Source organism: Wyeomyia smithii, chromosome 2 (assembly GCF_029784165.1).
Source record: "Wyeomyia smithii strain HCP4-BCI-WySm-NY-G18 chromosome 2, ASM2978416v1, whole genome shotgun sequence".
NCBI lineage: Eukaryota > Metazoa > Arthropoda > Insecta > Diptera > Culicidae > Wyeomyia > Wyeomyia smithii.
Genome location: NC_073695.1, coordinates 53,487,097 through 53,509,971, shown reverse-complemented (window position 1 = coordinate 53,509,971; position 22,875 = coordinate 53,487,097). Strand labels below are relative to the sequence as shown.

The 22,875-nt window shown below is 39.0% G+C and overlaps 1 protein-coding gene across 1 annotated transcript; it reads right to left on the bottom strand.

Annotated features, from left to right (window-relative positions):
- Window positions 1-3,055: 3,055 nt before the first annotated feature.
- Window positions 3,056-21,884, bottom strand: LOC129719624 (uncharacterized). The gene is made up of 4 exons (XM_055671017.1): window positions 21,584-21,884; window positions 9,116-9,275; window positions 3,430-4,649; window positions 3,056-3,351 (listed from the first exon to the last, which is right to left on the bottom strand). The coding sequence occupies exons 1-4, from the start codon at window positions 21,882-21,884 to the stop codon at window positions 3,056-3,058; spliced, it is 1,977 nt and encodes a 658-aa protein (XP_055526992.1).
- Window positions 21,885-22,875: the final 991 nt, after the last annotated feature.

Here is a 22,875-nt window from a genome sequence, read left to right as displayed (position 1 = left end):
AAAACTCTAGTTCCATATTAATTTGTACACGTTGATTAATATTCCTGCCAGTTGTTGTCCAACAAACCGAGAAAAAAGAACTCAATTAACATAAACAACTCTTCATAATGTCCGTCACCATCGATTGCTCTGTCCATCCATCTGTCCTGCGTCTGTCAATTTTTTTTACCCAATGTATCGGTTAAAAGACAGAATAAATATCGTTCCCCATCAACGGATAGCAGCGGTTAGCAGGCTCCACGCAGCAGTGGTTAACACGATTTCAAAAATGTGATTACATATTTTCCTTGCTACCAAACCGCAACTGAAACAATATTAATCGCATCAACATTTTCCAATGTTATTACCTATGCCGACAGCAGGAAATTAAAAATAAATACAAGATGACCCGATTGCAATTTATTTGCACAGAACTCACCTCGCAGCTGTAACCACCCGGCACCAGGCCGGAGTGGAGTGACTGGGTGGTTCAAATGCGTGTGCATGGTTGCGTGCGTGCGTGCGGTTGATTGACACTCTTCAACAAGGCCAAATTTGTATTGTGGAGCGGAAATAATTGGATTTTCCAAAAAAGTAAATAAAATTTGTAAATATTTGTCTGCATTTCCTCGGGAGTTAAATCTGATACCGACTGGCAGAAATGCGCCCTGTATAACTTTATCATTCAATATTTTGCCGCTGTAACTAACGCCGCCAGCACAGTACTTTGAAATTAACATATCAAAAGTATTTATGACACGAATGTCATGATGTTGCCATTTTATATAAAAAAATATCAAAGTCAGAGAAATTCATGTCATGTCAGCATAGAATTTCATTCGGCAAGCGAATCTATTTTTCTCCAAAATAACGCTTTGTTTCATACAACTAGTGATAGATTTAGTTGCAACTTTTGTTTCGTGTGATTTGTACAACGTTTACGCAAGCGGTTTTTGGTTGAGTGATCTTTCCCACAGGGTGCGCGGTTTGTTCTGCCAAGAAAAGTGCACACACCACATTTTACATAATCTTGAACGTCATTTTTCTCCACTCTTTGACACTTGACTGCCGCGACTTGAGTGAGGCTATCAAGAGCAAAAAGAACCGAGCCAACATCAACAATGACGGGTGAACACCAGTCAAAAAAATATGAACCCATATCTGGAGTCTGGTTGGGACACCGTTAGGGGTTTGAAAAAGTACTACGAATTCTTCACACGAAGCGCCGTACCACTCTGATACCGGTAAAGTTGTGAACTTTTGGAGCTCCTACCCTAGTCACTGCAATCCATCCGGTAATTTTACACCCGGTTGGGTGGTTTCGTTTGCAGAGATAACAGGTTCGCTCGTTCGCTCATTGTTGAACTGAACAACAATCGGTCTCGCAACTCGAGGTAAGGAATTTCAATTTGAAACGAGGTTAGCAGATAATGAAGCACTGGATAACAATTTCGTTTTGTTGGCAACTGAGAGTTTCGCTATTCGTTTGATGAAGCGCGGCAGCGGATAAAAGTATGTTTTGATTAAATTTTTGCGAACCGACTGGATTGTCATGACGTTTTGAAATGGTTTAACTAGCAAGTATTTCTCTCCTTACGATGTTTGGGAGGCTAATTTTGCAGATTGTTGCAGGAAAATTGCAACGAAGACAACTTGTTTGATCAGACTGATTGAACGTGTTACCAGACGCTGAAGGTCGCATCTTAATTAAAATTTCCCACTTCAGGCGGTTTTGAGTAGGTATTTATGCGAATTTGATGCAAAGTATCGAATTTGCGTGATTTTTTTATCGTTGCTGAGTGTTTCTCTAATTTTGTTATGTTATGTTATGTTGTACGTATTTAAAAATTCCATCTGACAATTTTTGTCTTAATGAATAAAATTAACAACTAAAGACGATTAACAATAAATAATTAGCAAATCCGCAGGCGACGTAAAAAAGTGTTGATGGGTTCGTTGAAGTCGAACAGTTCTGCAACCTCATTGAACCTCGTAGAGATAAGCCTAATCGCATCATACTGGCCGTACCGACTCTACCTTGCCTCCAAGTTCAAAAGCTGACGTCTCCGCAGATTCCTTTCTGGAGCGTAGAGATTCAATTTTGCGAGAATAGCGGGTGAATCAATTTAATTTTTCAGGACCTTCGCAACAAAGATAATTTGTGCGTTGGATCTTTTTTCTCCAACGTTTCAATCCCCAATGACATGCAGCGGTGCTCATAGGGGGGCAACCTCGTAGCGTCATGCCAAGGAAGATGCCTTAGTGCCATACGCACGAATTTTTTCTGAACAGCTTCCATGCGATCAATCCAGACGGACACCAAGCGACAACCGCTGATTCGAGCATCAATCTTACCAGGGCGCAGTACAAAGCTTTCATGCACAGTGGATCGCGGAATCCATCGGCAATTCTAAAAATAAACCCTAGTTGCTTGTTGGCTCTTGAAATGACATCTTCGTAGTGTGCCCGGAATGTAAGCTGACTATCCAAAATTACGCCAAGATCTTATACTTGGCTTACCCGCTGAAGAGCTTGCCCAGACAAGCTGTATGGAAAGCTAATTGATTGAAGCTTTCTGCTGAAGGTAATCACATGACATTTTTCTACACACAGGATAAGAAGATTACGATTGTTCCAATCACTGAAAGCATCAAGCAACTTTTGTAACTCCAAACAGTTTCCAAGACAGGCTATAATCCGAAACATTTTTACATCGTCTGCGGAAAGGAGTCGTGTACCTCGCGGTAAAATTGTAGCAACGTCGTTAATAAACAGTGAGAATAAAAGTGGACCCAGATTGCTCCCTTGCGGCACTCCAGAAGACATTGTAAATGGCTCGGAATGTGACGATCACACGGAGCCTTAAAGTTTGTGTACACAGCATACACTTGCATTCCCGCGTCTATTGAGCGAGAACACAACGAAGAGAACTGCGACAGATTGGTTGTGACGGATCTCTTAGGATAATGTTGGTTGCTAGAAATATAGTTGTTGCACGATGAAAACAGCAGTGTTCTGGCGACTATTTCGAAAACTTTGGAACAAGCACATAATGATGTAAATTCTCGATAATTAGCTATGTTGCACTTGTCCCCTCTTTGTGTATCGGTGTGAGCAATGAATTTTTCCAACTAGTAGGTAACAATCCTTGCTGCAGAGAAAGATTAAACATCTTTACACGAGGCGCCACCAGTTCGTTCGAGCAGTTTTTCAACAATGATGGCGGGATCCCGTCTGGCCTAGGACAAGTGGAATGTTTCAGCTTTCGAATTGCACTCAAAACGTGCGCTTCTGTCACTTGGAAAATTCCACAATCGAAACTCTCCTGCGTAGTATCGCGTATTGCAGCGTCAATCTGATCTGGCATAGCAACTGAAGACGAAAAAGCGGCTTTAAAATTCTCAGCAAATAATTCGCATTTAGAAGAAGCTGTGTTAGCAGACAAATTACCGAGGAACATGGAAGCTGGTCCATTTTCCTTTCGTTTAGAACGAAAGAAAGACCTGAACTTTTTTTGGATGTCGACGTAAACTTCTTTGAGTTCGCTCAATGTAACGAGAGTACAGGAATTGATTGTAAAATTTGTATGTGTTGCTTGATAGTTTCGTTGAGCAGTTCGTCTGAGGTGCTTCAGCTCACGGAGATGTCGATTAGCCCAAGCAGGTTTCATCGGTGGTCGTTGCAGTGGAACATGAGCTACAATTACTGTTCGAATCGTTGCGGTAAACATGTCGACAATGTCTATCAGATCCTCTTGCGAATCGATGAATTTCCAGTCAATTGCTGATAACGCTTCATTAAACACATCGTAAGCAGCAAGCTTAAAATTGAATCCACGATGTTGTGGAGCTAATTCAAGTGCAATAGGCACTACTTCCGTCACGGTTACATCCAGAGCGTGATGATCCGGGTCAATTCTCACCATAGGATCGTTGGCCCCCATAACAGAAAGGTTCTGAAACGCTGGCTCGTTCACCAGCACTAGGTCGAGAGTTCTAGCACGAGCGTTTTTGACTGGATTTGTTTGCGTCAAACCGTTAAAACAGAATGCGTCGTACAGAGCACTTCCAGCTGCGGTTAAACGTGATCTACTTGTATCAACAACAAGGCCACTGCTCTCCGAAGCTACCCAATGTAGCTCTCGGTGGTTATAATCCCCAAATAGAACAGCAATGTCGTGGGGATTCAGACGGGATAGAACGGATCCAATTGAGTCAGCATGTTTCTGAATATCATCAAGATCATTTCGACGATCAGGGGGCAGATACAACACTCCAATGCTTAAGGTTGACCTATCCAGTTGGATTTTTACCCACAGTTGCCGAAGTGTGTTACTAATCGGTGCTGGGTCTAAGCAGCAGCAGTGCCTGAAGGAAACGGCCATCAAGGCTCCACCACCACGCGATTTTCGACTATTCACCCTACTGCGATCCATTCGAAATACAGTGAATGAACTACCGAAAAGCTGCGGCCATGTTTCAGTGAGAACGATAACATCGTACTCAGAGTCGGAAGCAGCAAGAAACAAAGTGTCGATTTTTGTCCGGAGTCCACGAACATTTTGGTAAAAGATGCGTAACTTTCGTTCGTTTCGTACATTAACCAAAGGACGTCTTAGCTCGGTCGTAACAGATGGCTGATGAGATATGGTTGGCGGTAACGAGGAAAGGCTGGAAGCGATAGGCAGATTAGATCTTGTCAAGTGTGAAATAGAATCATACTTGCCTGCGTTAGATATTTGGAAGACCCCTTCTCCATGCCCACACGCAGGCCTGGGACGGCTGCTGGTCGCTGGCTGGAATGACACGACTGCGGAGGGGGGATTAGGGGCTTCCACTATTATCATTGCGTCCCAGTTGTTGGAAGACAGGAAGGATGGTGTCTTGAATACAATTTATTCCGTCATTACTACTTCGTCCTGGGTCCTAGGAAGTGAGTTGACATCAGATCCATGATTGAAGATTGTTGAGGGTCTGCATTCTGTGGTCCCCGTCGCTCTGTGGTTAGCGATAACGGTCGGCTAGCTCTCCCACACGGTTGTGATATCGGGTTCGATTTCCGATCGAGTCGAGGAACTTTTCGAGCTGGAAAATTTCTCGACTCAGCACTGGGGCACGGTGTATCGTTGTACTTATCCTACACATGCAAAATGTGCCAAAAACAATATCGAAAACGAATTCTCTCAACTAATCTAGTTGATCGAGACCGCTATCGATTGAATAGGATTCCAAAAATTTGCAGCAGCATTATTGTCTCTGAACTTGCGAAACAACATTCCTCTAGGCCACGTTGAAGTCGAAAGTGCCTCTGGTTTTAGGTCAGCACTAATGCCAACGTTAAATGAAATGAATGACAGCGATTTGATATACTTTCCCTTGGCTACCAACCTAACAGCGTCAACGTCATTTGTGCCCAATCTTTGCTTTGCCAACTCGCAAACTTGTTCAGCAGTGACTTCACGAGAGATACGGGACAAGTAGATCCAGAATTTTTGACTAGGAGGTGGTACGGTGGATGTTCCATCCGAAGGCGACAGCGAATTTTCATTTTATTGGAAATATTATTTGTTTGCCGTGGTCACTCGAACTCTAGACAGACGCATATAATATGCTCCACTGTTTTGGTGACATAGCGCATGAGGCTGGTTTTCCTAAAACCGCCAATGATTTTTAACGAGTGTTAGCTAATGTTTTGTTTTTTTACAACTGCTGTCGAAAAGGTAGATGTGCTCCACCAAAAAAAATTTTCTCTTCATTTTTTTTATTGGCTTAAATCATGCCAAAACTGTCCTAGAATTGAAATCTACATCGCCCAAGTACTGATCTAAACTCAAAATTCGTTTAAATCAATTTTTACCGAACAACTTTCATGCTCCAAAATAACATTTTTCGTTTGTTTTGGCCATGCTCGTTTTTCTTTTTATTTCGAGGCTTTGTAAATTAACAGAAGTTACCCATGATCGTTATAGTGTTTCAAATTTGAAGTATAGAGGTCGCTGCATCAAGTTTCTACCGTTATAGCGTCTCCATAGCACGTGTTTAGGGGCCGTTCAATAATTACGTAAGCAAGTAGAGGGGGAGGGGGGGTGTGCAATTTTCTTACGCTGTCTTACAGGGGGGGGGGGGGTGAGTTGAATATCTTACGTAAGAAAAACATTGTTAATGTTGTTAATGCAGCTGTTAATGTTCAAATAACCATGTTCATGAAAGTGTGGACGGTAAAATTCATTAAAAGAAAATTACGGCAGAATGATTAACTCGAATTAAAACGAAGTATTGTGCTTGCGTCAGGATGATAAAACTATAATAAAAATCTATATATAGTATATATAGTAAGATCTTACTAGGAGGAGGGAGAATATCAAAAAATCTTACGATGTCTTACAAGGGGGGAGGGGGGGTTGGGAAAGTGGAAAAATATGCTTACGTTATTATTGAACGGCCCCTTACTCACAATTTCCCTTTGTTTAGTCGATCAGCCATTCTCGTTGTGTGCGTTCCTTGTTTGAGTTTTTCTACACTTTTCAACTGTGAGTTATATTCAAAAGTACTTAAATATGAGTGACAAATTTGAGTTTTGCATTTTGCGCGTCAAAGTCGCCGAGCATCGCATGTCTCATATCGCGATAAAGGCTAAGCGCAGCCTTACATCAGATAACAAAAAGGAAGAAGAGGAAAATGAAGCCCAGGAAGAACAATTTTACGGCGCAGGGATAGCTGACTGAAGGTAAAAAAATTATTAGGGGCTTTATTATTGCTTTATTATTTATCATGAGATTTATAGCGTTTTGAAACTTTGAACGCGTTTTTCTCGAAACCATGTTTTCAAAATCGGCGAGCAGCAGAACTGAAAAAGTTTACATCCGATTGATTTGAAATTTTAACTAGTTTTAAATAATTTTAACTAGTTATCTAGTGAAGTACACACGATTTTGAAGATTGATTAACAACAACAAAAGTTATAAACGATTTTATTTGTCGAAAAAGAATTGTTTTTTCAAACCGTTGCCATTTTGCGAAAAAAATCCGAAAATATAATCATGCGTACTTCACTAGCAACACTCATGTAGATAATGAAGAAAATTTTGTTTTGGTTATAGGTGGCGTTGGGCACGCTTCTACTGCTCGCCGCGAAAGAACTTTTAAAAAAGCGGTTCACGGCAATCGCTGTACAGCCGCCATTTTGTAGAAAAAATAGCAATGAATTTTTTTTCTATTCTCCAAGAAATGTTTAATCCAATAATAATTTTTCTTGTGTGTTCTGCCACAAACGGTGACATATCAACACTATTACATGAGCAAAATTATTTCAAATCGCCTGAAAATACGCGAAAATTTAATCGACCATTTTTGATTTGAATGAAACTTTGCACACGTATTTGGCTCAGCAAACTGAGCATTCTCCACAGATGGAGTGATTTTTTACACCCATGAGTTACATTCTAAAAGGAAGAATGCCTTTTGGCATAGGTTTTATTCGAAGCATTGTAGCCCAGAAACCGTTGGTTGTATAGAAAAACTGTCTGAGAATGAGTTGCAGGAAATTAAAAATGCATCATAAAAAAAAATATACACTGTAGAAAAAAAATTGTTTTTTTGACCAAAAAAAAATAAAAATAAACATTATATTTCAATTTAAAAAAAAAAGAGTTGAATTTTTTTTAAATTTTTTTTTAAAGAAACTTGACGATAATACGCAACTTTTAAAAAAAAAGTCCAGGATGGAGAAATGAAAAATAATTTTTTATGGTAGATTAATTTTTTTATGAAAATTCTAATTCAAACATTTTTCAAAATATTTGTATTCTGATGATTTTAAAAGATGCAGAGAGTCATGTTGAATCAAAAAGCTCTTGATAGTTAACATTCTAAAGGCATTGGTTTTCGAGTTATTTCTAATTTAAGCTCAAACAATTATTAAAGTTTAGGAAAATACACGTTTTTCTTAATTTGTCCATGGTTCTCCAGCAAAAACCATACGTTCATTGGAATGCTTGATCAAAAATATACAACAAAACGATTGGGCGAACGGTTCTCAAGGAAAGAGTTAAATGTCCTAAGTGATATAAATATATATAAAAATCAAATATTTATTTTCGAGTTTTATTATCTTAGGAACATATTTTTTTTTATTACATAGACACTTTACAGAACTAGTGTCACCTTATATTTTATATACATCATAAGTAAATGATTCGTCATCTTTTGAAAACAGCTTTGTTTGTATCTTATTTTCTGAAATCGGAACAAAAGAGTAATACTTTTGTGTGCCAGCTATTATTTTAGATTTTTTGAAAATATTGCTCCATTCTGTTACTCCTTGTTCATTTTCTTCATATGATACCTAACTAAATGACAATTTTGATGAATTTTTATTACTTTTCTGATTAGCCCAATCATACAATTCTTTTGCGCTTGTAATGGGATGTTCATGTTCTTTAGCTAAACTTGCATTTTCTTGCCATTCGTTTTAATGTGCCACCAATTGCATCGCATGGGCCTTTACCATGAGAAGACGCAAAAAAATGCCACTCTGCATCGACGTTATATCTTGTTTTGAGCTTGCAAAGACTTGCAAAGTTTTTTTATTTTTGTATTGTGAGGCGCTCCATCAGACATTAATATCGCTTTTTTCAACTGTATTTTTGTTTTCAAAAAACTCATTAATTTGGCAATGAACACCTGAACCGCAACAGTATCAGGATAGAGTACTTCCGATATTATGATGAAGCTGATATTCTTAAGCTTGGAATAAGCGCGCACAAGTCGGCGTCGCTTGGGCCTCAGCCTGTGTGGTGGGCGACTTACAGTTGTGCCCATCTGAGGCGGGACTTTTGGCGCGAACATACTCCCCCCCCCTTGAAACCCTATGGGTTTCAACGTTTTCCGAATGAAGGGGTCCGGCAGTTGGAGGCACGGCTCCGAATATCAACACGAGGAGGCAGGGCTCCGAAGGGTGGAGGTACGACTCCGAATATTTACACAAAGGAGGCTAGGCTCCTGGAGGCATCGCTCCGAAAACAGCGTGGACGCACAGGTCCGTTAATGGAGGCGCTATTCCATAAACATCACTTTGTACAGACGCGTGGGTCCGAGATGAATACACAGCTCCATCGAAAGCAGGCACGGCTGCTAACCATTCCATGGCGGGGACGCATGGATCCAAGGGGAGGCACGGCTCCAAACACACATAATGACGCAGAGGTCCAGGCGGAGGTCCGACTCCGAAAACACGTAGACGCAGCGGTCCGGGTGGAGGTTTAACTCCGTTGAAAACAGTCAGGTAACTGACGTGAACTGAAAATTATCACAGCGTAAACGTACTGCATTGTTGCAGATAAGAATAAATACTTAACTAAGCAGGATTGTGGGGCAGCAGTTTTCGGTCGCCGCGGTTGACCTAAACGCGCTACCCCTAGAGGCATCGGTTACTGGAACCACCTGGCCACCTTTAGTTTGTGGCTACCCATGATGAAACGGATGAAAGTCGATTCGTCCCGTTTATCAGCATTCCTCGAAATTAGCGAACGGCATACTCCGCCAATTGTTGAAGGCAACTTTATACTTCTTGTTCGTCGTTGACTCAGCACTGAGCGGCACACGAGAACCATTGTCAGATTTTTGTCGTATAATTCACACGATTCCGACCATAGTGCATTGTCCGAAGATGTTTCACACTAATTTTCACTATTACGGTTGCAAATTCATAAAACAAACGTTCGTTTAACCTTCACTTAACTTTGTAGTCCGAATTCCACTCACTTTTGTAAGAACAAATCTACATCTGGCTATTGTTTTCATTCACCGCACGTTTGTGATTGTTCTTGTTGCCATTGCGTTGCGGCAAGACTGGTGGGCTTTGTTTCCTTGCCGACACCGACTGTCGGCTCACATTCAACGCGTGAGGGATAAATCGTAAACGTAAAAAACTTTAACACTTAACTTAGCCGTGTAGGTTTAGCTCGATGCGGGTGACGTCCCGTTAGTAAAAATTGGCGTTCGAACACTCGCGGGTGATGCCAAATTGGCGCGATCCTGGTCACGGCACCAAATATGATCGCGCACGATAGGACCCGTTGTTAAAACCAACAGCAGCAAACGAACACACAAACGGAACGGTGATATAAAATAAAACAATAGCTGCTGCCGGTAGCATGACCAGCCGCCAGCGGCGGTGGCTGCGAGTGAACTGAGTAGAGTTACTTTATTGTCTATTGCTTGTGACCGTGTATATAATGATCGAATTGGATCGCCGGCTGGGGAGCTGCGACAAACTGCGTTCTGCCGCAACACATACTTTTGTAATACTTCATTTTCAATAGGACTCATTACGTTCAAATTGAAATTATGAACACTTTCGAACTGCTGAGCAAGTTTTTGAGCTTTTTGTTCATTCGTAAGAAATATTTGGTCACCATCTTTGAGGACTGGAATGGGCTTTGAAGGTTTCTTAAGAACCTTCGAAAGCTTCCAGAAAAGTTTGGAATATGATTTTAGTTGTTCAATTTCTCTTATAAATTCTCATTTCGCAAGAAAGTGAATCTATGTTTGATTTTCGTTTGTTTGTTCGTTTGAAAATAACTGTCAAAGCAGGATCACGAGTTCTTTGATATTGACGTCTCAGTGTGTTTTTCAAACGTATAAGAAATTGAAGCTTGTTGTCAATAATAGGTGTATTAAATTTCACTCTAGCCTTAGGAACTGATAAGTTTCGGGCATTGAGTAATCAACTGTACAAATCATCCAATGCTCCGTCAATGTCAGCACTGTTTTGTAATACAATATCACAATTCAAGCTTTCTTCGATCGTGGTACGATATCGATCCCAATTGGCCTTGTGATAATTAAACACAGACCTAGTGGAATTTAAGTTAAGTTTCACGGGATATGGAAAAAGTTATAGGAAAATGATCAGAATCAAAATCAGCATGAGTTAACAAATCACTGCATGAATGAATTTGATTTGTTAATACCAAATCAATTGTGGATGGATTCCTAACAGAAGAAAAACATGTAGGACCATTTGGAAATGAAACTGAATAAAATCCAGCCGAGCAATCAATAAACAATATTTTTCCATTGGAATTGCTTTGTGCATTATTCCACGATCGATGTTTTGCATTAAAATCACCGGTGATAAACACACTGCGGCTATAAATAAAATGCCAATATCTGTTCCGATTTCAATTCCCAAACTTTCAATAGTCTTCGTTTCAAGTTGGGCATAGCACGATGTTTTATTCACCGGTGCACATAGGAGTATTTGACCCAAAAAGTTGGCCAAAAGTCCGACATACAAAATTCACGATTTCCATTATTTTTAATTGATTTCAGTTGAAACATACCCTCATGTTATCCCAGAACCCATTGATGTCTTATCACATAAACCAAACTGTTATATTTCAAAGTTATTCCACATTAAATTGATCAATTTGAAAAATACGTGCTACTGCCCGGGTGGCGTAAAAAGTTGAAAAATTTCGTCAAATAGTTTTTCTTTCTCACAGGACATAATCTACAAGATAAATAAAATGTTTTGCAATATTTAAAACGTTGAATGCATAAAATAATTATGGATTGTTTACGAAATAAGTGATTGTGAAAACCGACCGCGAAAAATCCATAATATTGTGAAATTAATTATACGATTTAGTAACCTTCCGCGCAAGTCCCGTTGAAGCTTTATTCATTGACAGAAAGGTCAAAGCCTTCTGAAAATATACGAAAAGAAAAATCATCCTCCGGGTTCCTCTTTTTTGTTTTATTGACATTTTATTAAATGAAGTTTCATATGGAAATTTCTATATCTTTGTTTTATATCATGTGTAAAAAGACACTAAAAAATAGACTAAGCGAATTTAAGGTAATATTTTATATATTGGGTGACGTTTTAAATGGATATCACCTTTTTTGTGTTGATTATACGAAAATAACACGTTTTTGATATAAATCTATCCAATTACTACCAAAATAGAGCAGCTTGGACTTTTGGCCAGCTTTTTGGCTCGAATAATCCTATGTGCGGTGGATAACTATTGCAACTCCACCTCCGGCAACATCAATTCTATCGAACTTGTGAACTATTATAGTTGGGGTTTCCTTTTATTTTAATGTTAGGCTTTAAAAGCGTTTCAGTCCCAACTGCAATAAGCACATCATGGACTGTTAAAAAATTAAAAAATTCATCTTCTTTCGCTTTTGAAGAGCGAGCATTCCAATTTAGAAAATTTACAGCATTATTTAAAGTCATTACTGAATTTTAGTTTCATAACAATATTAGTTGTAAATTTTATACCTTCTTGAACAGCCTCGTACATCGAGTACAATTCAACAAATCGGACATTAACTGCAGCATGGATTGTTGTAGGTAGTCAATCTTCTCGGGAGTAGGACTACCTAAATCAATACTGGCTGACTTTTCACACATCTGTTCAACTGAAGAACCAAAAACGAGACAAAATCTCTTTATTTAAGGTATCGACATCTATCGGTGGAGAGAATGCATTTTACACTCGAAATTTCATTACGCTTATAATCCATTCATTCAACAAAAGGACTGTATGAGCTCTCGCCGCTTTTTCATCGAGAGAATCCTTTGTTCTCCCCGGTACTGGTATAGCGAGTGTGCCTTTTCATGGTAAACGTACAGTACCACCCGCATACGTGCAACGGTTTTTATGTAGATATATTTTTAATGAATTTCCTTGTTGCCCAAGTTGAAAACTGAATATCTTGACTAACGACAATCATTTTTTTACATTGTACCTAATGTCGTAAGCAGTGCTGGTACAGCGCGTCTGATATGCATTTCTAGCAATGTTAGGTATATAAAATGTTTGAATGGTTGAAAGATTTTTAGTTTATTGACGTTGATTGTGAATTGTTTCTGAATTTCCACTTTAAAGATTTCTTGAATGCGATCCTGTCTTAACTTGATTTTGATAGATTCAACTATTCAAGATCACCTTTTTGCCTGGTCATTAAAGCAAAAAAAAAAGTTTTTTGGTGCATGTTCAAACTATTGGAGCGGACTGTTCGAACGATGCACTGTAAACTTAATGTAGGATGGAACAGCAAAAAATGAATGCGAAAACTTGAGCACCGATTTGCTGCAGAGTTTTGTTCGAAGTTGCATATCTGTTCTGTGCTTTTCAGCACCAAACACGAAACGCTTGTTGCTGTTTGAATTCGAAATATTACCTGTAAGGGGCCGTTCCTAAACCACGTGGTCATATTATGATCACTTTTCATACCCCCCGTACCCCCCCCCCCCCGTGGTCTTTCGTGGTCTTTTGACCAAACCCCCCCCCCCCCATTGCGACTTTAACCACGTGGTCTTTTCTTTTGTCAAGTGTCAAAAATTCGCTTAAATTATTCACATTTTTGTTATTGAACTTTCAGTACATTCTATATTGCTAACATGCAAGAGCTTCATTTTTGACTTGGTGGAAACAATAAATTATAAGTCAGGAAAAACGACCACGTGGTCATTTCGTTAACCCCCCCACCCCCATGCGTGATCTTTTGTGGTCTTTTGACAAACCCCCCGTCCCCCTCTTTATGACCACGTGGTTTAGGAACGGCCCCTAAGGACACTAGCATATGAAATGCCTGGTGATGCCTGAGCAAGATTAATTGTTTTCAGTTTGTTGTTTTCTAAATTTGAATACCTACGCTGTCTGGAAGAAATAATCTTCGACCTAACAGAATCAATCAAAGAAATTTGATTTGTGTTTACCTCCACAATTTACACATTTGAAATTATCAGTGGTCTCTCTCACAGGACAGATGTCCTTTGTGTGGGGAGAGCCACCACAAATCATGCATTTTGTTGTCATATGGCAGTTACGAGTTCATAAGCTTGAAAATTCCGGCATTTCGTGAGATTATGGATGCCTCCATGTCTCTTGAAGTTTTCTCTCTTTATTCGCACGTTGAACAAAACACGTGCTTTTTCTAAAAATTTCAAATTACTTACTTTGGTACGATCAAAATGTACCAAGTGATTTTCTTGGTGTATTCCAGTATTATTAATATTTGCATTTGATTTACGTTTCATCAAAATTACTTGGTTGGGGGAAAAACCAAAAAATTCTGTCAAACAATCTTAAATTTTATCAATAGTTTGGTCATTTGAAAGTCCTTTCAAAACAGCCTTAAACAGCCTTATAAAATTTGTACATCTTTTCAGTCAAATACTGTAATAGATGTTTATGGCCTTCAGAAGATTCGGCCAAAATACGAATTTCGCTTCGGCGGCCAATTTGAAAATTAACTTTCACATCAGAAAGAAATGATGAAAGTTCTGAACGAAAAGCTTTAAAATTTGCAACGATTACCACAATAGGTGGAACTTTAGCTTTCTTCATACCGGCATTTTGCTCAGAATGAGAAGCTTCAAATTCTTGATCCCCTATAGTAGAAAAAATACCTATTGCTTTCTGAATCAATCGGAGGAGAAGCCTCACGTTTCCTCATAGCCGCATCAAAGCGAGCTTTTTTGGTTCGTCCTGGCATTTCAGGATGATTTTCACTTCACTTTCACTTTACACAAACTTTGTCAACACAAATTTACACATTGATCACTCGTTAAACGTTAAAAACAAATTCAATACTTTGCGGTTCAACAGATACTCTTTAGAAAAGATTACTTGTTGAGAGCGGAAAATTTCCAATATCTCTCGGTAGTCTAAGACAAGCCTCAAGCTGTTGGTTAAATGCGACCGTTCTGCAAGGCAGTTCAAGTCGTACTGATAATCTCTTGGATGTTTCACAGGAGAAACGTGATTAGGTTTATCGAAAACGATGGACTCTCTCTTTTAATTTCATAATAATTAATATTTCTGAGTTTTATGTTGTTCTTGAACCACACAGAATACGTAATTGATATTCATAACCTGAAACATCTGCACTTGTGATTTATTATAATTTATTATCACGGTCCAAAAGATCTCTTCAGGAACTGATTACGGGCGATCAATAACAGTACTCAAGTAAACATCCATCATTCGGACGAACATGCTCCTATTCCCATTCGTATTGCCAACAGATTTCGTTCGAACGCAGTTTGAAGTTTTGTGTGGACTTGACACGTTGACAGTTTTAACTACTAAGTTTCTACAACAAAATGAACTGATTGGTAAAATATGCCTCAAAACTGCCTTAGTAAACGGCCACTAAAGTTGTTCGAATAAAACGCATGCTGCCACATTCCTCCCACCCTTGTGCACGTGAAGGAATCAATTTACCAGCGTGTGACGTTGAATGTATCGAAAAAGTTGAATGGCGTGTAACCTTCCGGACGCTCTCCGGAAGAGACCGATTGCGCTTCATGACCCACGACGATAAATCAATCTCGCAACCTGACCGCTGCAGTCGAGGAGTCAAGTAAGACTCTCTATCCACACTGAAGCACACAAATCTGCCTTTCAGTTGATTCCTTTCATAACATTTTCACAGCAATCGGTTCACTGATTTCAAAACATGTTTACTTTTGAATGATGACTTGGGGTCTGGAACGGGTCGATCTTTGGTGGCCTTGCTGTGGCGCAGAAGGTTTCATAAATATTCAATCACTGCTCGAGTTTCCACTGGACTTTATTATTCGGCAAGCGAATGGTGGAGGAAAATATGTTTAATTTCTCATCAGAAATATACTGAATGAGCGCAATGCAGTGGCTTAACTTCAACATAACGGTCGGTTTTGAAGCGCACCCCCGGGACGTTCAGTACAGTTATCAGTTTAGCATACAAAAGCAACACTATTGCTCTCTCTCTCGGGGGGATATTACAGATAATTACGTAGCAAGTTGCTAGTGATGGTACTTTGAAACTGTTAGCCAAACTGCGCTGGGCAGAGTTTGTATTATTGATGAGAATCGTGCTTGGAAAATGCTTTCATTGCAGTGGACCACAACGGCTCAGTGCAGGATTACTTTGGCCATTTGGGACTTGTATCGCTACGAATACGTATTATAGTCGGAAAATATTTGGAGTAATTAGATATACTTGTCATGCAATATTATGGTCTCAACGGCTGGAATATAAACTTTCCTATCGTCAAATTTATTAGTTAAACACGATAACAATTTTTCAACTGCGTATTACACTGCGTTTGTCAGTTAGAGCAGTGAAATTTCCCAAAGTGCTGCCCGCCTATAAATTCAACACAATAAATTTCCAATTTCATCTCCAATTATCCCACAGAATCGACCCATCAAAAAGCTGAACTCGTCGTGCGGAATGGTTTAGAACTTTCGTTGAATTTTCATTACGCATTAGAGTGTGAATGCACATTTCGCACATTATGTCATCAATCGGTGCGAGCGATGATGATGACGATGGCAAAAAAACATAATTTCGCAGTTCTTTTGAAATGAAAGCAAATCCAAATGGATGCCGTCGATTCGCCGATGCGAAAAGATTGCCGTCACATAGTCGATGACTGCCGTGTCAAAATACGTTTGACAACGTTACGTTTGATCACCTCGCAAACGACGTGTTACGACAAAGAGGTGTGCAATTGAACAATGAATAAAACATCCGCTGTGTATAAAAATTCACATCCATCCATATATTTTACACGTCATTTTTGCCGGTAAAATCAGTGGGAGGAGAAGCGGTGGAAAACCCGATTACATTTTGCTTTTGAATGAATTCCAGCAAAAGATGATGGTCGAAGAGAGAATATTCTCGTCGAGGTATCGAACAAAAAAAGAATGTAGCAATGATTGCCAATCCTAACAGTGGCAGTCTTTGATTTTCCTTTGAAACGATCGAATTGAAATAAAGTTGTCAGAAAGTATCAATGCAAAAAGCAATAGATTCAAGGCAAGGGGAAAGAAATATTCCGGCGCCTTTACCGTATCGCTTTATAGTTGCCAATCGACATGGTGAAAAAGAGTGGAACTTTGACAAAATCATTTTTAAAGGTCGTTTTTCGTAAAATTTGGATTTTCTCAGTTTAATAATTATTTTATTTCTTACCTGAAAGAGACGTAATTCTTGAACCAAGGTGAGAAAAAATAGTAGAACAGTTTTCAACGATATGGCTAAAATAATCTTTATCTATTGGATCTCATTATCTATTGAAAAGTAACATAAAAACTAGGCAACTTTATTGCGTTCTACTTTCCAGAAAAATAGATGGATTTGGTCACCATTAATACTATTCTATATCAGATAGCCCTGGAAACTGTATTTGGAAAGACACATGGCCGTCTTCAAATAGACGACGCAGAGTTAGTTAGATTTATTGTGGTGAAAGGCAACCGCAATAAGATTGGTTCTTGGCCTTCATTGATGTCACCAGATTTGATTCGGTTTCGAAGTAACCATGAAATGCTTTTGTATCGATTGGTTCCGCAATGAGATTTATTGGGGTCTTTAGGCAGTTGAGGTTAAGTATTTTAAGCATTTTTTTGGTTTTGATCGAAATTACTACTTGAGAATAATTTATTACAGTTCATCAAGCTTCATTTCACCTTACTGACCAAACACTTAGCAGATCCAAATTAGTTTTATTCAATTTGAGTAAATATCTTATCTCCAATTTTTTTATATAGCAAAGTAGTTGCTCTACTAAATGGAACCAGAAGATTTACTTTTCATTTGTCCCATCCAGAGATATCAACATTTGAAATGAGCGTATTTCCAAAATTGAAGTGTTACCCGTAAAAGATATCTTTAAAGTGTTGCCACCAAAAATTACATCCTTTAACTCGCTAGTGCCCAAGTTAATTTTCAGACGGACTTTGAAGAAATCACATTGAAATTTTATAAACATTTTTTAAGTATTGACTGAAGCTTTTTAGAGGTTAAACTGAAGACCGTCTAAAGGCGGCACTAGAGGGTTAACCCATTATGGTTCTGGCGTTCGAGGTGTTCGAGCAGTACTTTGGCATTTTTTACGCATATACAGTCAAAGCTATTTTTGTGCGAGGGATAGAGACCGCACAAAATAAATCGCATAAAAAAATCATTTGAAATTTCACGTGCAGCTTTAGAACAATATTTCCACAACATTATCAAAACAAAATTTTTTTTTATGCGGTGAATAGGGACCGCATAACGTGGTCCCCGTGGTTCTGCGGTTAGCGATGACGGTCAGCTAGCTCTCCCACACGGTTGTGATATCGGGTTCGATTCCCGATCGAGTCGAGGATCTTTTCGAGCTGGAAATTTTCTCGACTCAGCACTGGGGCACGGTGTATCGTTGTACTTATCCTACACATGCAAAATGTGCCAAAAGCAATATCGATAACGAATTCTCTCAACTAATCTAGTTGATCGAGACCGCTATTAGCCACAAGGCTAAGCGTGGGAGATTGTTGTTGTTGTTAGGGACCGCATAAAAAAAATCTCAGTTGAAAATAACTCGAAAGTTGTTGATTCTGATTTAGAATACCTATGAGAACAATTTTAAAACATCGGATTGATAAACGTAACTTTTTTAAACATACTAATCCTTTCAACCGCTTTCCTTCGTAGGCTAGCAATTCGTGACTTTTCCCACGTAAAACTGGCTCAAATAGTAATTTTTTGACGCAACACTTATGTAATGCGTTGGAACTCATTCCAAGAATCGGAAAAACTAAATGACTGAAAATGTTGTCGGAAGTGGTCCTTTTCCAAAATCGCACAAAAACAGTCGCACAAAAAAATAATCGCATAATAAAAGCCGCACAAAAAAAAGTCGCACAAAAACAGGTTTGACTGTACATCTACTACCATATCTCCGGAACGCATTGACCTATATTCACCAAATCTTGGAATTCATGTTTCTTACAGAACAGATGTTTAGAACTGGGGTAACTTTGATCACTTTTTTGAATATTTCTTCAATATTTCAAGAAGGAATGAAAAATTATTTGGTATTTTTAAAATGAATACTGGCATGAATTGAGCAAGATCCAACCACTACTCTCAAAGTTTAGCAACAATTCTGCTATTTATAAATATGTTCTGAAATTTTTCCATCAATCATCATTCGGGGGTGACTTTGATCACTTCATTGTTTTATTGAATTTGGAGTTGAACTTTACTACTTCAACAAATTTGAAAAATCTAAAATGGCCTGAATGAGTTTATGAATATGAGAAGCAATTTGGGGGCTATTCATATTTCACGTCAACAGTTTCTGTTGACGAATATCCAGGATTCATACAAAATTTTTAGAAAATGTATGACCGATTTTCTATGAAGAGAGAGAAAGGGGGTCTAAAACACCAAAAACAAATCCACGTGGAATATGATTTATCCAGTAGTTCAAAGTTGCACGTAACGTGACGTCTTTGGTGGTCATTAAGACGAAATCATACAATACACTGTTGAGATTATTGGGACTCAACATCGCCTTTGAGGAAAAAAATGCAATAATAATAATAAGAAGCGTTGTATTAATCTTTTTTTTGTTTCAAGAACTAATCTGGGAACAAAATGAACAAACTTTACGTATCGCAGCTTGTTGTTTTGTATCTGCTTGAACCGATTGTTTGTATACAATAAAAATTGCTCAAAATCCACTTTATTTTCAAGTCATATTTCAGCATGGGAAACACTCTTTAAATAGCAGGAAATAAATGAACAGTAGCAATTTAGACATATTTCAACACTATCAGTGAAGATTACAACAAAAATCAAGCTCTTCTAAAGTTTTTTTTATCACAAATTTAAAAGCGAGGTAGAGTGATCAAAGTCACTCCAGTTTACGGTACTTGAATGCGTATGAGAAATGGGAGAGCAGCCGCTGAAAGGGACAGAGGGTGAATTGCGAACAAAAAAAAAATCACAGGAGGGTTGTGTGCAAAGCCACGACCGCAAGGTTGAAGTAGAATACTTTTACAAGAAAGACGACACGGCTGCTTGCGTGTCAGTCATTTTGAAATCGGATTTGTTTCGTATATACCGCTTGTTATGCACAGTATCAACAAATCGTAATAAACATCACACTGCTCTGCATTTGCAGCAGCATCAAACCACAGTTGCAGTTTAGTAATAACCATTTATTATGCTCTTCCAAATACATTTAGTGTAGCTTTGAAAAAGGCCGATTGCTGCAATTGCAATTTTCATTTAATTATCGCATAAATGCTTAATGGTCAAATAGCGTGTTATATCCGCTCGGACATAACACATTTTTCGAACCTTGTGAAATGGTATAACTGGGAAAACAGGTGTGACTTAATTATTTTCAGGTATACCATTCTACAACGTTCGAAAAATTTTATTTCATATGTCGTAATACCAATGTACGAAAAATACATCTCATTCATTCTGGCCCCGTTATTTTTTCAGTTCCTACAGATTTTCTCAATTTCGTAACACGGATGTACAAAAATGATTTCTTGTGGACATTCTGTCGAGCCGGACCGATAGAGCTCTCATTAAGGCAACAAAATAACATGTATTGTGTCGTGTTGCGCGGCTTGGTTCGATATTGCCGATGGTAGACATGAGTATGACGGTGGAAATTCTGGTGTGATGTCAAACTATAGCCGTCTTCTTCAAGACGTTACATCCTTGTTAATGAAGTGTTGTGAATTTTCTAAAACAGATTCAGCATCGTGAGCAGAACGTGCCAAACTTTTCTGTTTGAAATCGGATTTGTTTCATATATACCGCTTGTTGAGCACAGTATCAACAAATCGTAATAAACATCACACTGCTGTGCATTTGCAGCAGCATCAAACCTCAGTTGCAGTTTATTATTAAACATTCATTATGCTCTTCCAAAAACATTTAGTAGCCTTGAAAAAGGCCGATTGCTGTAATTGCAATTTTCATTAATGGTCAGATATACCCACTGCAACTGCTACGCTATCCGAAGCCATGCCACAGTTGTGGCCGCTATACGCTGCCATTGGTATCCGCTGCCCCTGCATCAGCTGGCCCAGCTGCTATCGATGCTGGGATCCGCTGCAACTAGTGCGCTATCCATTGCTATGCCACAGCTGTGGCCGCTATCCGCTATTGCTGGTATTTACTGCACTGCTACTGCTGCTGCTAAGGGATGACTGCTGTTGTCGCTGTCTAGAACTATTATGAGCGGCTTCGTTACATTATTTTTTTTTACATTAAAATTGGTCTTTATTTAATTCTTTTTGTTTTGTACAATGTTCAAACATTTTAATAGATTTACAATGTTACATTTTAATAGATTTACAATGTTTTGTTTTCAACTTCGGGTTTCTTTTTAAATATTTTTAATATCAGTTATTTCCTTTTTTCATATGTTCATTATTTTGATGGTTCAACCATCAGTATTTTAATTTGAAAATCCTACTTACACTAAAATTTTATGACCTAATTTACCAGGCCTCAAATGAGTTGGTGCTCTGAGGAGAGAGCCTTCTCCACAAAACTGGCGTAGGAATTTTCTATTCGCTCCTGTACTGTCTTGCATCTGGCCGCTCGATGCAGGTCTGTTATTCGGATGTCGTAGGGGGCATTCATTATGTTCCTTAGCAGACGATTCTGGACTATCTGGAGTTTCTTTTTATGGGTCTCGGTACAGGAACCTCATAGTGGCATGGCATAGTTTACTATCGGAGCGACTATCGTTTTGAAGATTGAGATTTTATTCCGTTGCGACAACCGCGACCTACGGCATGTCAACGGGTGTAATTGCTTCATCAGTCCGATGCATCGTTTTCTGAGGTTGTCTGTGTGAGTATTGTAGAGTAGTTTTTCGTCGATGGTAACACCGAGGTAGCCTGCCTTGCTGGACCATTCGACGGGATGACCGTTGATCGTTATTCGACAACTTTCCGGTGGTGAGATTTTTTGCGATTGACGGTGCTTGGAGATAATTGTTTGAGTTTTCGCTTCATTGGCTTTGATTTTCCATCTAGCAAGGTAGTCTACGAATGCAGTTACCCCACGCTGCAGCCGGGCTCGGTAGTCCATTGGCATTCGTCCATTTGCCAGTATCGCGCTATCATCCGCGTACAGCGATAATTTTTTTTTTAAGTAGAATACTTCTCTCAGGACGTTCGGCTACATAGGGATGTGAAATGAAAATATAAAACCGAAAAAAGTGAAAAATATGTCCAATTTCAAATGCTAATGAATCGGTTAGTATTCGATGGATTTCCTTCGTTCTTGCAGCAATAGATTGGAAAATCTTCTAAGATTCTTCCCAAAAGAAGATATTTGTAATTTTATTCTCCACACTATTGTACTATTGAAAATAGTCAAGCCTTGTCAAAACGAAAAATTAGGCCTCTGACTGGTCGTTATATGATTGCTTCCCAAGCACGGTCGACAGAATCATATACCTTGCAATTGAAAACATGCTATTTGGCCTATATAAGAGCCTGTTTCGGCCGAAGCCGCTCATAATAGTTCTAGACAGCGACAACAGCAGTCGTCCTCCCTTAGCAGCAGCACTAGCAGTGCAGTGGATACCTGCGATGGCGGAAAGCGGCCACAGCTGTGGCGTAGCAATGGATAGCGCACTAGTTGCTGCGGATTCCAGCAACGATGGCAGCTGGGCCAGCTGATGCAGGGATAGTGGATACCAATGGCAGCGTATAGCGGCCACAACTGTGGCATGGCTATGGATAGCGAACTAGTTGCAGCGGATCTGAGCATCGATAGCGGCTGATGCAGTGAGGCACTTCAGTGAAATGCAGTCTCTGTGCGATAGTGGGCACTAGTTACGGCATTCAATGATAAGTTGACTCATTTTGACAACACGTGAGCCGTCTAGTTTTGAGTGTCGTATCAGCATTTTATTGTTTACTTTATCACAAGGAATACTTTATTCTCCCTGTCAGTGATAATGCAAATAGGTGATCGGCATCTTATCCGATACTAAAATGAACAACAAATTGTACTTTTCCGGATGAAATAAAAGCAACTTACTATATTATTGGAAAAGGTCAATCCTTATTGA